At 42.0% G+C, this 16,844-nt stretch overlaps 1 protein-coding gene across 1 annotated transcript; it reads right to left on the reverse strand.

Moving 5' to 3' along the window:
* Positions 1-10,587: 10,587 nt before the first annotated feature.
* LOC123987780 lies at positions 10,588-15,702 on the reverse strand. The gene is made up of 3 exons (XM_046285705.1): positions 14,857-15,702; positions 12,714-14,607; positions 10,588-11,294 (listed from the first exon to the last, which is right to left on the reverse strand). The coding sequence occupies exons 1-3, from the start codon at positions 15,700-15,702 to the stop codon at positions 10,588-10,590; spliced, it is 3,447 nt and encodes a 1,148-aa protein (XP_046141661.1).
* Between the last annotated feature and the right edge of the window lie 1,142 nt (positions 15,703-16,844).

Raw genomic sequence — 16,844 nt, forward strand, 5'->3', positions numbered from 1 at the left:
TTGCTCTCCGGGTGATTAATACGCGGTTAAGAACGGTATTATCGCTGCCACCAGTCCCGATCACGCTCGACGATGTTAGGTCGTTAACGATCGGAACAATAAAAAGAATCGTTAAATTTTATAATAAGATTCTGAAACTATTTATTGAGTTCGTCAATGCTCTGGTCCCATACGGGCCCCTCGTGCGAATTTATGCAAAGATGGTTAGCGTGAATGTTAGGAAGGAAGTGTGTTAAACTAAAATGAATCTGAAACTAGTTATGTGTAACAAAAAGAAATATAATTTCAAAAAAAGAAAAGCATAACAGTAATTAGATTGGTTACAAAGAATTCGAGCTGTTGGAAATATAGGAAAAATGCAATTTAGATATATGTTTTAACAAGATCGGCGAAATTAGGTTATATTGAAAACTATTGAATCGTAGAACAGAATTTAAAGATGTTTCGAGCGGCGATTTCGATGAGCAATTAAATAACGATGAGAGGAAACGGTCCCAAGGGGAAAAACTTCCAAAACCAACGGTTTCGTGGGCCGCCTCTCGTTATCGCAAACGGAATTATTGTTAAAAATTGCGAATTGTCTTCGATACCTTAATACGATATTGAACAAAACGATCTTGGGGGAAACTTCCAGGACACGCGGGTTCAAGATCGCCCGTTTTGCCTTACTACTTCCAGATTCGTCGTATTGGACAGAATGAAATAAATAACTCACCAAGCTCGGTGTAAAACAGTACACGATAATATCTTTGAAAATCTTAGGAGTTGCTGGTGTTGTCTGGAAATCTGGAAGGCGAAGAAAAGATGAGAACTTTGTCACGCACTACGCGTTCGCGATCGGCCTTTGTACGGTATTACGGTTACGGAAACGAAACGACAATTTACGAGATTATTACAAAAACGACGCGACGCGGGAAAAGAAAAATATTAATTATCGAACGGTCTAAAAACAAAAGAGAAAAAGGATAGACAATTGTAAAGTGTGAAATTTAACGTATTCGTAAAGTCTTTTGCCGCGGAAAACGCGAACTGCAATCTCCTGGCACTCTGCCTTTTTCAAGGACTTTACCGGGCAGCTAATTACAACGATTTTCGCACGACAACTATTGCTTAACGCGAACACGGGCTTCCCGTCACGTACCTCACGATTTTTCGACGAAGAGTGATTTGCCTCAGTCAAGCGATCGTATCTCGGGGTTCGACCCGCGATCATGGGCCCAAAGTGGGGACATCATTTGGCAAATCAGGGTACGTGTCGAAGGGGAAGGCCCGCGCGTATTGGTTTTGTCTAGGCGCGTTTCCCGAGTTCTCATCCCTTCTTGTCCTTCCTTCCGACTCTGTCTTTCGTCGGCTATCTCTTTCCTTCTACCCCTCTAACGCTTCATGAATTCAATGCGTCGCAATTTCTACATTTCTGGAATATTCGAAATCTATTACGACTTTACTTGTTCGAATTTACTATCAAAGAGGCTTTTATAACTGATATTTATAAATGATATTTCGGTAACGAAGAGCGTCTGGCCCTTTTTAATAGATGTTTGACTTATTATATTGAATAACTAATAATAAATAACGTGAAATTATTCGATCTTATTTGTATTCCGGCGGTTTACGGAGAAGGGCAATCGATATTCATAATTATTATCAAATCGCGGATATATGCAAATACGTTACTGCATTTAATCGTTATTATTTCCGCGTACATCAGTTTTAACGATTTTCGTATTTTCTAACCGTTCTACGTTTAACGTTTAGCTGTACGTTTAGCTTAACGTTCGTTGTCGATGTTTATTGCCATAGTCGACCTTCGCCTCAAACGTTCTTGAACGTCGGTCGACAATTTCAAACCTCAGTGGTTGTCACGCAAACCTTCGTATTCCATAGTCATACAATAGTTTCATTCCGTTTCATTCTAATTGCTTTCGATTTCAATTGCATTCATCCCTCGCGGAAGAGTCGGCTGACGCATGCTTCGCAGGTAGGAGAGGTATATTGCTCGCGAGGTAAAACAAAATCGTATTTCCCTTGTTCTGCGCGGTTAAGCGGGGAAACTTCCAAGTGCGTCGCACTGCTTAACCGCACGGCGAAAGATGTTGATAATATTTCTCCTTAACCTTAGCGGGTTCGAATTTCTATATGTTTATTGCTACGCGGCTTCGACGAGGCAATCGTCCTAAGGAAGGTTGAGTTCTTATTATTTGAATAGAACTAATTATAGCCTCCTTTGTGTGCCTCACCTGGGATTATTTCCAAGTGCTACGCACTGACAAGGTACACAAATTCGGTATGTTAACGGTCAAACTGTTCAAAACTATCAGAAAGAAAATGGAAATAGCTCTTAGCTACGGTCGAATTATTGAAAATAATTCGGACGTAACAGCACGAATACTGCTACTGTCCGGCGTCGCACTGCACTGTAAAGTGCAGTAACACTGACTCTGTTGGTGGTTCACAATTGCATGAAATAGCAATTGTACTCGCGGATCATACGATCTCGCGAGTTGTTCGACGCCGATATACACATTTCAAAATAGAGTGACCTGTGAAAAATCAAAAAAGATCTTATGCGGACAGTAATAAAAAATACGGTAATTATTGAGATTAGGTTACACCTCACCGATTTTGATGAAATTTAAATATGTTGTAAAATTAGACATTTTGAACAACTTTTTCTTATACATATAACCGCCGCTCGACCTTAGTTTTCGAGATATTTTCGAAAAACTGTTGAAACTAACACATTGAATTCTGTGTCCGTGACAACGTACGCATTAGTATGGGATCGCCGCTTTTCTACTGTTTTTGCAGACAGCAGCACGGCGACCGACATCAATTTAATATACATATATTACGGGTGGGCTTAAAAATTAAATTTAACTAATTTTCATGATTTTGAATCTCAGCATGTGTGTCTGGTCGCCGTTAGGCGACCAGAATATCACTTTACCCTAACCTAACTTAATTCACTGATTAGGTAGAGTAGATTGGGTTAGGTTAGGCTATATTAAATTCCCAGCCTCTATCCTAGTTACGATACATTGAAATTATGAATGCAGAAGTGCACAAGGTATATATTGGTCATCGGTCGCCGTGCTTTTGTCTGCAAAAACAGTAGAAAAGCGGCGATCCCATACTAATGCGTACGTTGTCACGGACGCACACGGATGGCCAGAATTCAATGTGTTAGTTTCGACAGTTTCTCGAAAATATCTCGGAAACTAAGGCCGAGCGGCGGTTGTATGTATAGGAAAAAGTTGTTCAAAATGTTGAGGTTTACAATATATTTAAATTTCATTAAAATCGGTGAGGTGTAACCTAATCTCAATAATTACCAAAAATACTGTTACTGTCCGGCATCGCACTGCACTGTAAAGTGTAGTAACACTGACTCTGTTGGTGGTTCACAATTGCATGGAATAGCAATTGTACTCGCGGATCATACGATCTCGTGAGTTACGCGATGCCATACTATAGTTCTTAATTTGTTACAGATTTTCGAAGAAAGGATTCCCGAGAAGAGGTTTTTTGGAGCGAAGCGAGCTTAGGACTCTAAATTTATTGTTTCAGCTGAAACAATTTTTTTCTTATTCCCTTCATGAAATTATTAATGTCCTATATCATCTATTTCCATTAACTTTTTCTTTTTTCAATATTTATCTTCATTCATCTTCATTCATCTTTGCATGAACATTTTTATCGTTGAGAAATTAAAAACAGCAATTTCCTCTTCTAGAAATAAGTTAAAAAATTATATATAGGTATATTCAAGAAATCATTACCTACCAGGACAAATGGAATGCAAATATGCTGTCTGATCACGTATAAACGGCAAGTATAATGTTACATAATTAATATTACGTTATCTATACATAAATTACTTTCTTCACAGATGGAAGAGGAAGAAGAAGAAGAAAAGAAAGAGGATAGAAGAAACAGGAGAAAGAGATCTAAGGAACGAAGTCGGATAAAAGGGAAGAGAAAGGAGAATCCGAGGCCGTCAACGTCGCAAGTAAGTAAAAGCGTTGATTCTTCTATGTAATAAATGTGGCAGAATTAGATTTTTCGTGAAATGGAAATTATGTCTACAACAGGAGCCACTGAATTTCCATGATTGCTTTTTTTTCTTATAAAACATTCATTATTATATTTCAGATAAAAAAAAATTCAATACCATAGCCATGACTGGGATGGCTGTCATGGTAATCGACGATGCAGACGCCGCGGAGAAAGAAGAGGCCGAAGCGAGCGGCGGGCGGTGGACGACGGGCGGCCAATTATTATTTCTATATCTATATTGCAAATATTTCAATGAATAAATTGTATATATAGATCAATTTACATCTGTTTATTTTCCATTCCTTTTCTGAAATTATTAATGCCATGTAGTTTTTATTCGTATAAGTTTTATAGTCGCGTACGTTATGTGTATTACAGAGTCTCATCGAATCTGTCGTGGCGTGTGACTCGAACATATGAATTTCTGCCGATCGGTACTACGTTGTTTCATTCATGATACTCCTCTTTCTATCGCGCTGTCCTTTTCTATGTCCGTCTGGAATTAAAATCTCGCTCGGCTCGAGTGAATTCATTTTGCTAGATGGTCAGGATTGTCACAGATGTGGCAACACCGCGACAGAACTCTCAAATGATGTGATTCGACAACTACGCCACCTCACTTTCGTTTCTTATTCTGCATAATGACGTTAGATGTCACACCGTCAAATGTCAAATTTATCAATTAACTGTTTTCATGATTGGCCGATTCTTTCCAATGGCGCTTACATCGATTCGGAGGAGGCCTCGAAGGAGTCTGTGCCCTTAAGGAGCAGGGATACTCGGCCGTCACGTGATGGGGAATTCCAGAAATCTGAAGGAATCCTATATAGAAAAAAAGCGCTAAGTCAGCAAAGTCTGACTATAAATAGAGGCGTGCAGCGCGAAGAAAAATCAGTTTGGTTTCGACCATGGTCAGGTTGACTTCGACTTAGGTCGAGTGCAGCTACCACTCTAACATTAGAGGAAAAGCTACGGTTGCTCAGCACTGAACTACTTAGGTAGGGATATAGCGACAGAGTAACCAATGCTAAATTAAATTCCTTTCAGTGACAAGTACAAGTTTCTACGGATCTACAGACCTTCTACTCATGGTGCGCAACGCGTTCACTACATGTGGGTTTAGTTACCTATCAAGTGTAAAGAGCTAGCGAGGAGCGGAGCTCCTTGATCAAGGCCTATATTACACATAGCTCTGGCTTGCTCAGAAACCGATTGCGACCTGTAGAGTGGTCCGTTCATATCTGAGGGAATAGTACAAGTTGCTTTTGATAATAATTTCCAGTACTTAGCGTAGTTGGTCATTATTCAGAGTGTTGGCTGTACCTATAGTCAGCTCTGCGTTATTATTATCAATTATTATTAATTACTAATTACTAATTTCTAATTATATGTATATACTAATTACTAATCATATATCTTTTACTGTATTTCATTATCTAGGGCGTACTTATTATAGTTTCTCATTGTATTCCTATTCTAGCCCGCACCTATTGTTATACCAGCATTATTATTTTATATTATACTCAGAATTATCATAAATCAGTTATCAAAATAACTTATCTTCTTGAATAAACAAACTGCTATTAGTTCTAGCACATTAATGTTTGGATTTTACTCCTCAACCGCACACCACACGAACCTATAATCCTTGATACATTAATACGAGTCGCCTTCTAAGGGAACCGCTCTCCCTACAAGTCGGTGCAGTGACGTACCTATCGTTGGGTCGTTACAGCCTGATAAACACAAAATCTCGCGGATTTCTTATATTACCCTCTTGCAGTGTTATTGCGGTTTGTACTGTTGTAGAAAAGTTGTTTCGCCGATCGGTAAACAGAAATATGGGTAAACCACCAGCGGAAAAGAATTTCCCGGCTATTCTTGCTTCCGCAGCTTTTCAAGAGTTGATGTTCTCCAGTAACAATTTATTTTCTGAGATACAAATTCATGTAAGGGATACATTAACGGTAGACGGTTTAATTAATCATATGCATATATTGATAAAAGAAATTTTACGCTCCTACATAGAGTTACGTATGTACTCTTTCGTTAAAAATTATAGTTTAAAGGTCACTGGACAAAATGTTCGCCATTTCCTCAATCATCAGATTATCTGGGCCCATCAATAATGTATATAAGCATGTATATATATACATATATGTGGTGTGTTCAGGTCCATTTGTACTGAAACGTTCTGATAACATAACACAGAATTAATTTTTATTCGCTCACTTATTTAGATATATGTTCAATAATTACTCTACGTTTATGACTCGTTTAAATGTTATGCTGTTGGTACGATCCAGTTCAAATAGGCCTTTGTGTGTGCTTTCCCAACAATGACATATTTTTTGGATTATGTTTCTTATGATGCTCGCTTTTCTTTGGTGAATGGAAACGCATTGTGTCGTGTTTTCTGTGATGTTTACGTATTTCTTAATACATTTTATTCTGCAAATCAGCGCTAAAAACCTGAATGCACGGAAGTCGCGGAGAACCAATTTATCTTTTCGAAGCGATCGTGGATGACGTCGATATGCATGTAAATGAATCTAATTGATAAATCTAGCAAATACACAAATAAATGTCATATGTATACATATATAATATATACATAAAGGCGAAGATAAACGATATGTACGTATACACTTGTACAAGATGATCCTCTCGTTACGCTACCCGAAAGGAAGTGCCGCCACACTAGAATGTAGAAGTCGACATCCCATTTCTGTCATCGCTTACTTAACCCCTGCAACGAAGACGGCTGTGTGCATGAAAATGCGTCTAATGAGCAGAAGAGTCCCATTTAAACGCTGCGGAAAATAGAATATTTTTTTAACACATTTTCACGCACACGGCCGTCTTCGCTGCAGGGGCCACCTCCGTCAAGTAAGTGATACAGAAATGGGATGTCGACTTCTACATTCTATTGTGGCGGCACTTCCTTTCGGGTAGCGTAGCGAGAGGATCGCCATAGATCAGCGCCAGAAACCTGAATGCATGGAAGCCGCGGAGAACCAATTTATAGATATTATGTTTCATTTTAAATGTAAAATCGAAAATTATTTGTTCTTGTATTTATTAAAATCTTGTATTTATTATCTGTTATTCTATGCGCAAATACTCTTCATTGTAATTCTGTGTGTAACTTGTATCTTTTGTGTTCAGTCATTATTTCAGTTCAGATGTATTGTCCAATAAATAGTAATAATTTTGCAAATAAAATGTACACTATTGTTAAGTATACCTTATGTACTAATGCTATATGCAATTACACATGTGTAGTTTTTATTAGTAATAAAATTATGATCTGGCAAAGTAAAAACTGCGGTGTCTGAATATTAAACATACTCACTAAATGTAAAATTTAATTTTTGAACGGAACCAGTTAATAAGTAACTTACACATTGTATTTGTGTATTATTTTTAATTAATAAAAAATATACACACTGTAGTGTGTGGAACAGCTTAGTTTGGTGCCTTTCGCCAGGGGGAGAAGTAGTCAATTCTCAAAGATGGCGAATTTGAAAAATCGCAAGCGGAGAACGTCATGTCGTATCCAGTTATATAGATCAGTGGCATAGAAGACATACATATATATAAGACGTCTTCGCATAGAAGCCATACATATACAGGGTGGGGCATTTAAATGGGAACACCTAAATATCTCGGTTATTATTAGCCGTACAAAAAGTCTCCACAGAATAAAGTTGTACTGTTTCAAGGGGCGAATTTGATCATGGTAACAATTTTTTCTCAAGGTCATTTTTTTACAAGATTTCAAGGTCATCGATATTTTTTTAAATGGGATCATATATTTTTTTGTTCATATTCTTAGAGAGAATCAAATGACAAATTCAACAACCTATCATATGTATGATTCGGCTCATCTGATCTCAAGATGTTTACATTAATATGTCCTAGCGTTGTGGAACAGATACTGGCTCATGAATTCATACTGAAACCTATGTTTATTATGATACGCGTCATTGACAGTGATAACCGATGTACCGTAAATTATTCGAGTAAATATCTTATTCCTTCTTTAGTAATCCTAGTCTAAACTTCGAAGTGATTACAATGCGTTATACCGTACAAGAGAAAATTGATATGGTTTTCATTTATGGTGAAAGCCAGCAATACCTTAGACACGCAGTTCGTTTATACAGTGAAAGATTTCCAGCCCGTATTTGTCCCTCAGTACACGCATTTTCTGTTATTATAAGACAGTTTAAGCAAACCGGTAACGTGAACGCTAAGAAACACGACAGACGAAGGACCGTAACGCACGAAGAAAATGCCATTTGCATTGCAGCTGCAGCGTCCTAAGATCCGCATACAAGTACTAGACAATTGGAGCGAGAAAGTGGAATCAGTAGAAGAAGTATTCTGCGAATACTCATCGAGAAAAATTCCATCCATATCATGTAAGCTTACATCAGCAGCTTCATGAGACCGACTATCTTAATCGTGTGCGATTTTGTCAGTGGGCACAGCATCAATTAGAAATGGATAATGCTTTTTTTGCTAAAGTTTTATTCACGGATGAGGCATCATTCACGAACCACGGGCAAATGTAGATTTATTTAATATGCACTATTGGTCGGTTGAAAACCCAATATGGTTAAGAAAAGTGGAAAGGCAAAGACCGTGGTCTGTTAACGTGTAGTGCGGTATTGTGCATAACAAAATTGTAGGACCGTACTTTATTGACGGCACACTCACAGGACAGAAGTATGCCCGATTTCTCCGTCAAGATTTGCATACTCTTTTAGAAGATATGCCATAAAATATCCGGCAACGCATGTGGTTTCAACACGACGGGTGTCCAGCTCATTACTCCAGAGTTGCAAGAGCAACACTAGATTTAACATTTCCGCAACGTTGGATCGGACGAAGGGGAACTGTAGAGTGGCCACCTCGTTCTCCGGATCTCACTCCGTTAGATTTCTACCTATGGGGGAGATTGCAGAACATTGTTTATCAGGAAAAACCTACGACGCCAGAAGATATGAAGCAAAGAATTACGAGGCAATGTGCTTTACTTACGGCGCAGGAAATAGAAAACGCATACAGATCGTTTATTACAAGACTTCAGTACTGCATCAATGCCAATGGCCATCATTTTGAACACATGTGATTTCGGAACACGTAAGTAAACTGTAAACATCTTGAGATCAGATGAGCCGAATCATACATATGATAGGTTGTTGAATTTGTCATTTGATTCTCTCTAAGAATATGAACAAAAAAATATATGATTCCATTAAAAGAAATACCGATGGCCTTGAAATCTTGTAAAAAAATGACCTTGAGAAAAAATTGTTACAATCATCAAATTCGCCCCTTGAAACAGTACAACTTTATTCTGTGGAGATTTTTGTACGGCTAATAATAACCGAGATATTTAGGTGTTCCCATTTAAATGCCCCACCCTGTATATTATTCAGAAAATTTCCAAGCATTTGTGAATAAAAAAAGCACAAATAGGAAATAAAAAAAATAGCACTCGTCACGGATTGCTATTAAGGAGAAGACTCTCCCTCAAAAAAGCTTATAGAAAACTGTAAGTGCTAACTGTTCCGAATAACAGGAAAATCGAGAGGGTAGGATATGAGGTGGAATTGGTGTCACCGGTTATAAATAAACTGTACACAAGAATTAAAGGGAGAAACAAAAGAACAAAAAAATGAGTTTATTAAAGTGAAAGCAAATGACTCTACTCTACGGGTACCGGCTGTAAAAAACCCCAGTCGAAAGTGGGGAAAAAGCCTGGTCCCAACAAAGAAAATTATATTAAATCAAAACCTGAAATTGAAGAAAAACAGCTAATATTGACAGGTAGAAACTACGAAAACTAGAGATATAAAACGAAAACGCAGTTGAATGATCATTCAAGACTTAAAATAACGCACGCAGTGAGATCTCTCTTACCCTAAATCTTAATTGAAAAAACGCCTCGCCGCAGTCGCCGCAGATCGCCGTGGTCTTCGCAAATACCTCCTGATCGCAGGAAGGGGTCCCGCAATCGGGGACCGAGTGACCGTAACACGCGTCACTCTCTGCACGGCTAGCCAGGTGAGCAGATCCAGCCGATCGCCGCACTGTGCCGTACCAATCACTGCACACAGTTGGCCATCTGAGCTCTCTCACAAGATCGCCGGGCCGTGCAGAACACAATCGACAGCACGTAGTGCTTCAAAACACAAGCCACACGCACGATCGCAACTCGCCACACGTTTAAAGTTAGATTAAAAATCAAAACAGTGGCACAAATCGAAAATCAGTAAAATCAAGACGTTTGACCTGCACAGAGTACCGAACACAGTCTCAATGACTGGCCCAACCCCGGGCCATAGCGCCACCACCGACCCGCCGCCCGCGCCTGCGCAGGGTTGCGTGACATCGTCCAACCGCAGACCCTCGCGCAGCGCCAAATTTAAATCTAACTGCTCGAGCTAAACCTACAAAACCCGTGAAACGCGAACATTCCGCCCGCCTTCGTCCGCCGGACGAATCCCTAACTCGCATTTAAGTGGGTGTACCTTCCGTAACAACCTTGGGTGAATTCTTATCTAACCACAACGGACAAAGCCTAGCAACATGTCGTTTTAAAATGGAAGTAGCCGTTCGAACCGTGACCACTCTCACCAACCCATCTGGTCCGAGATGTACTTCGGTTATGCGCCCCAGGGGCCATTTCGAAGGTGGATATCGATCGTCACGTACAAGAACCAGCTGACCAACCGCGAAATTATCAGTTGGCCCCCGCCACTTTGCACGCTCCTGTAAATATTGAAGATACTCCTCAGACCATCGTTTCCAAAAATTATTCTGAATCGACTGAAGCAACTGAAAACGTTCGAGACGGTTCTCTGACACATCGGGGGGTGGTTCATCAGGAACCAATCCGGAAGCAACTCCAAGGAAATGCGCAGGAGTCAAAGCCTGCAGATCCTCAATATCCGCGCTCAACGGACAAAGAGGCCGCGAATTAAGGCAAGCTTCTATTTCTACTAAAACCGTCGAAAACTCTTCAAAAGTTAAAGGCCGATCACCGATTGCCCGTTTCAAATGATGTTTGACTGACCTGACTCCAGCCTCCCATAACCCTCCGTAGTGGGGAGAATTCGGAGGGATGAACGTCCAGGACGTTCCGTCGTTCGCGAGAGTGGCGGCGACACTCTTATAAAAATCCGAAGCCGCTGTAAACATAGCCCGTAACTCTTTATCCGCGGCTTGAAACGTGGTAGCGTTATCACTGTATAACTTTCGGCAAACCCCCCGACGCCCTGCAAAACGCCGATACGCGGCAAGAAAAGTCCGTGTCGTGAGGTCACTCACAGCCTCAAGATGAATAGCCCGTGTCGTAAAACAAACAAAAAGCGCAATATACCCCTTGTAACATTTATACCCGCGGCCCTTAGCCGTACGAACCTGAAAAGGACCCGCATAATCTAATCCGGTGAATGAAAACGGCCGAGCCGGAGTTACTCGCGTGGCAGGAAGATTGCCCATCATTTGCCATGCCAAACGTGGCTTAACCCGCTGGCAAGTAACACATTGACGAATTTCAGTCTTAATTACGCGATTCCTTCCGAGGATCCACACGTGTTGCATAACCGTATTTAAAGTAAGCGTAAGACCGCCATGAAGACAAGAATGATGCGCGTACCGAACAAATAGACGACTAAGCGGCGAACGACGCGGTAAAATAGGCGGATCCTTCCGATCGCGAGACAGAATTGAATTTGCTAAACGACCCCCGACGCGCAGAACACCGTCCGTCTTGTCCAAAAACGGATTCAAACTGAGTAAAGGGTTACGCTTTGGTAAACTCTTACCCATCTGCAATAGCTTAATCTCAGAATCAAAAGCATGCGCTTGTGCTAACTTAATTAATACAATCCGTGCTTCAGACAGTTCCGACGCGGTCAAGAATTCCGGCAATTTTGAAAAATTACCCTTACGCCGTCGCAAGCCAACCAATGGGCGTAAACAATAAGCTACGACACGAGTTAACCGAGTCAAGGAAGAGAATCTAAGAAAAATTTCCGGATCACTCGGAGTCACATTAACATGCGAGACCCGCGGAGCTAGCGGCGCTTTAGGCCAGTGCTCCTCGGGCATCGCAAGCCAATCAGGCCCATGCCACCACAGGTTCGCATGCATCAAGTCAACGGGCTTGCTACCGCGCGTAGCCAAGTCCGCGGGATTCTCTTCAGTGGGCACATGCGCCCATTTAGCACTCGGCAACTCTGTCTGAATGAAAGACACCCGATTCGCCACAAAGGTTTTCCAGTGGCAGGGATGATTTCGAAGCCACGTCAATACAATTTGGCTGTCTGACCAAGCAAACACAAGTAAATTCCGCAAGAAGTCAAGCTTTCGAACATGACGAAGCAGCTTGACAAGCAACACAGCTCCACACAATTCAAGGTTGGGAATACTCACAGTCTTCACAGGAGCAACCCTACTTTTCGCAGATAAAAGAGAAGTGCGAAAACGACCATCTCCCTCATTAATCCGAATGTAAACCGCCGCTGCGTAAGCACGAGATGAGGCGTCAGAAAATCCATGAATTTGCACCTCTGAATTACATGAGGCTCCTAGCCACCGGCCAATTGATAAAGTGGGTAACGCGGAAAGAGAATTACAATATTCGAGCCACCTGTCTCGCACTTCCACTGGCAAAGCAGAATCCCATTCGCACTTCAAGATCCAAAGATCCTGCATCAGAATTTTAGCAGCTATCGTGATCGGAGCCAACCAGCCTAATGGATCAAACAAACGAGCGATGCTTGAAAGAACAGACCTCTTGGTCACCGCTCCAGACAAACTTTTAAAATCTAAAGTGGTGAATCGAAATTCGTCCTGACCGGGATTCCACTGAACTCCAAGCGTTTTGACGGACTCATCGAAACTGATCGACTTCGAATCATCCGACCCAGATTGCCGCATGTTAAAAGGCAGAAGATCAGGATGATTTGCGGCCCATTTATCTAATTCAACTCCTGCCGACCGTAAGAGGGCAATGAGTTCCTGTCGGATATTCACCGCGACTGCAAGTTCGTCCGCTCCCGCAAAGGTGTCGTCCACGTACGTATTTGATTCCAGGCACCGGGCCCCAAGAGGAAAATGCGATCTCTCCTCCTCCGCTAATTGCAGCAGTGTGCGTATCGCGAGATAGGGAGCACACGCCGTCCCATAAGTCACGGTTGTTAAACGATATTCCACCGGCGTCTCCGACGAGCTAGGAGCCCACACTATTCTTTGAAAATCTTGATCCCCACGCGAAACGCGAATTTGCCGAAACATCTTAACCACGTCCGCCGTGAATACAAAACGATACCGGCGCCAATTTAACAGGATTAACGACAAATCGCGCTGCAGAGCCGGCCCTGCCAAAAGAAAATCGTTCAAACATTGACCTTCGCGAGTTTTCCGCGACGCATCGAATACTACACGAATCTTCCAGTTCGACGGCGTCGATTGCACGACTGCATGATGAGGCAAATACCAAGCACGCGGATTATCGAGTTCAGACGCAGGAACACGCTCCATATGCCCCAATTTTTCATAAACCGCCATAAATTCGCGATAAGCCGAAGCTATCCTAGGATCGCGAGCAAACCGACGATACATATGCATAAGTGAACCCAAGGCCATACGTCTGGTTTCCGGACCAACCGCTGGCGGCTCTGATTTTAAAGGAAGACGTACAATGAACCGACCGTCAGAATTACGAACATGTGAATCTCTAAATAATTTTTCGCACGCTTCATCTAGAGGTCTAAGCGACGCGGTGACCGTTGGCAATTCTTCAAGGGTCCAAAAACGCTGCAACGACTCGTCTATGTCTTCCTCCCTTGCACAATGCAATGCGTGTAACGGAGCTGTCCCACGGTCGACCGCCCGCCGTGAACCGACCGTAAGCACAGGTCCGGAGACAATCCAACCGAGGACTGTCTCCTGCGCAACTAGGGACGAAGGAGGAAAACTCCGCAGGCCCGAACGCAATAGCTGCCCGTAAACATCCGCGCCTAGAATAACATCGACGGACCCTGTAATATGAAATTGCGGATCGGCTAAAGATAATCCCGCAAACATACCGAGATCTAACTCCATGGGGCATCGAGCTGGAAGCTGCGACGTGAGCTTTGACAAAATAAGAGCATTCGTTTCCACTTGAAACAACGGATCAATTAGCGATATTATTTTAAAACTCGTAGCCTGATGGGCGGTGCCAGCCGACTTCGCCCCGAGGCCCACCAATGGAACATCGACGCGACGCTTCTGCAAACCCAACAAATTAGCGACCGATTCGGAGACAAAAGAACTTTGGGAACCTTGGTCTAACAAGGCCCGCACACGAGTCTGCACCCCATGCGGTCCCACCAACATTAGTTGAGCCGTCGCTAACAGTACCATATATTTACGCGACACAACACGAGCGGTGTGTATATTAACGCCCGATGACGTCGAAGCCTTGTCTTCGCGAGACCTTTGTGCCTCAACCGAACCCTTCTCTTTCGAATGAAACCCACTAACCTGCACAGAATGAAGCAACGTATGGTGTTTTTCCCTACACTGCAGGCAACGAAACGACGACAAGCACTCAGAAACTCTATGTCGACCGAGACAGTTAAAACAAAGCTGGAGTCGACGGACTTCTCTACGGCGTTCAAAGGGACTCTTGGCCAGAAATTTGAAACATTTGGAAAGCAAATGCACTCCATGACACATGGGACACTTCGATCTGCCATCCACCCCATGCTGGGAAGAAGCAGTATGAAGTACCCTTCGAGAGCCAGGTACCGGTCTGGGTAAAGCAGAAGGCTTTTTCTCAGTTTTACTAGCGTTCAAAGCAATCATACTAAGGGCCTGAACACGCTTTTCCAAAAACTCAGATAGATCCACGAATTTCGGAAATCGATCTAGCGGACTTACGTTCCCTAAATCCGAGACGTTATTCAAAACCATGCGACGATCCAGCACACTCAAATCCGTCTCCCACGCCTTTTGGGAATCGGAATCCAAACGCGCCGCTAAAATATAAACTAACCACACATCCCAATGATCTACCGGCATCTGTAAATTCGATAAAGCGCGAACTATGCGCTGAGCCTCATCAGCAAAGGAACGGAGCTCTGTCGCAGATTCTTTTTTTAAAAATGGCATATCCATAAGGGCCCGTAAATGCTTGTAAACAATTAATCGTGGATTGTGAAAACGCGCCTTTAAAGCTTGCCACGTCGTCACATAATTCGCATTCATGGTTGTTACGTCCTTAACTAAATCCGCCGCGGCACCCTTCAAACAAGTTTTCAAGTACTGTAGCTTGGTCGCATCAGCTAAACCAGGGGCATTGTGTACGAGCGTGGTGAATAAATCACAAAAGTTTTCCCAATCCTCATATTGACTGGAAAACGTTGGTAAATCTAATTTTGGTAATTTAGCCGCGCGATGCTCGAGCGTTAGGGAGGAGCTGGCGATCGGTGGCCCGGTCGGTAAAGTAGGCGGTTCCGCAGCCTCAAGCTCTGCTTGAACCGTTAAAAGAAAGTCAAGCGTATCCTCGTATGCAGTTTGCAACCGTTCAATCATATTATCCGTTAGATAAGCGTCACCTTCAGCATCCTCACGCATGGAAATCTCGGCATGCGCGCCCCGCGCTTCCCTCCAGATTTCCTGGAGAGACTCAATTCGAGAAATAATAATATTGCGATTAAATGTATTGCGATCCTTATCCCTTAATCGCGAACTCGTTAACTCGATTTCGGCTAATCGCGCATATTGCACCGTAGTGAGCCTTTTCAAAAGTGTAGGTGCCATGATAATTCCAACCAAACGAATTTAAAACTCGAAAGTATTTACTCAATTGAAACGTAAACCAAAACTGTAAACCTAATGAGAATGAGTTACGACAAACTAAATTCAATAAACAAATTTAAAAAGAAATAAAAGAACTATGGCAATATAAAATTCGTATCGCTAATTTATAATTAAAACAGCAAAGCACCCTAGTATTACAATTTCAAATAAAGGTATCCAGCTTCTTAACCGAACGGACGTTAAAGTTGGAGGAAACACGACGCCGTAGACCCACTTGAGCTCGTGGCGACGCGACCAAAAGTCTGTGCTTATATTACACTTGTAACCGTCCTTTTTTTTTTTATACTTTTTCCTACTTCTACTCGTTTGGTAGCGGGGAATTTTTAGGTTGTCTGATAAGAAACAGCGAGAGATATCTGGTAAAAGTCTGCTTATGTATTTTCAAAATAGTTTGTACATTGAGGAACGTTATCTATTGGAGTTTGTATTCTTGATTTAGTAAACGCGGAACGCCACTCCTGGCTTGTAATGTAATAATTTATACCGACTGTTAGAAACTTTAGAAAACGCGAACGCCACTCCTGGCTCGTGGTATAACGCTTATACCCGATTATTGTTAACTTTACAAAAAACGCGGACGCCACTCCTGGCTCGTGGTATAACGCTTATACCCGATTATTGTTAGCTTTACAAAAAACGCGGACGCCACTCCTGGCTCGTGGTATAACGCTTATACCCGATTATTGTTAGCTTTACAAAAAACGCGGACGCCACTCCTGGCTCGTAGTGTTGTGCTTTGCCGAACGATCTATTGAAACAATCTCGGTTCTTGTGAGAATAGATGGACTTTAATCAATTGATATATATATATATATATATATGAAGTTATCAGAACGACGGGAGGTCTTGCCCTTGCGGGATAGAGTCTCACGTCGCTGATGGGCACCAAGTATTAA

The sequence above is a fragment of the Osmia bicornis genome, chromosome 1 (genome assembly GCF_907164935.1).
Source record: "Osmia bicornis bicornis chromosome 1, iOsmBic2.1, whole genome shotgun sequence".
In the NCBI taxonomy this organism is placed as follows: Eukaryota; Metazoa; Arthropoda; class Insecta; order Hymenoptera; family Megachilidae; genus Osmia; species Osmia bicornis.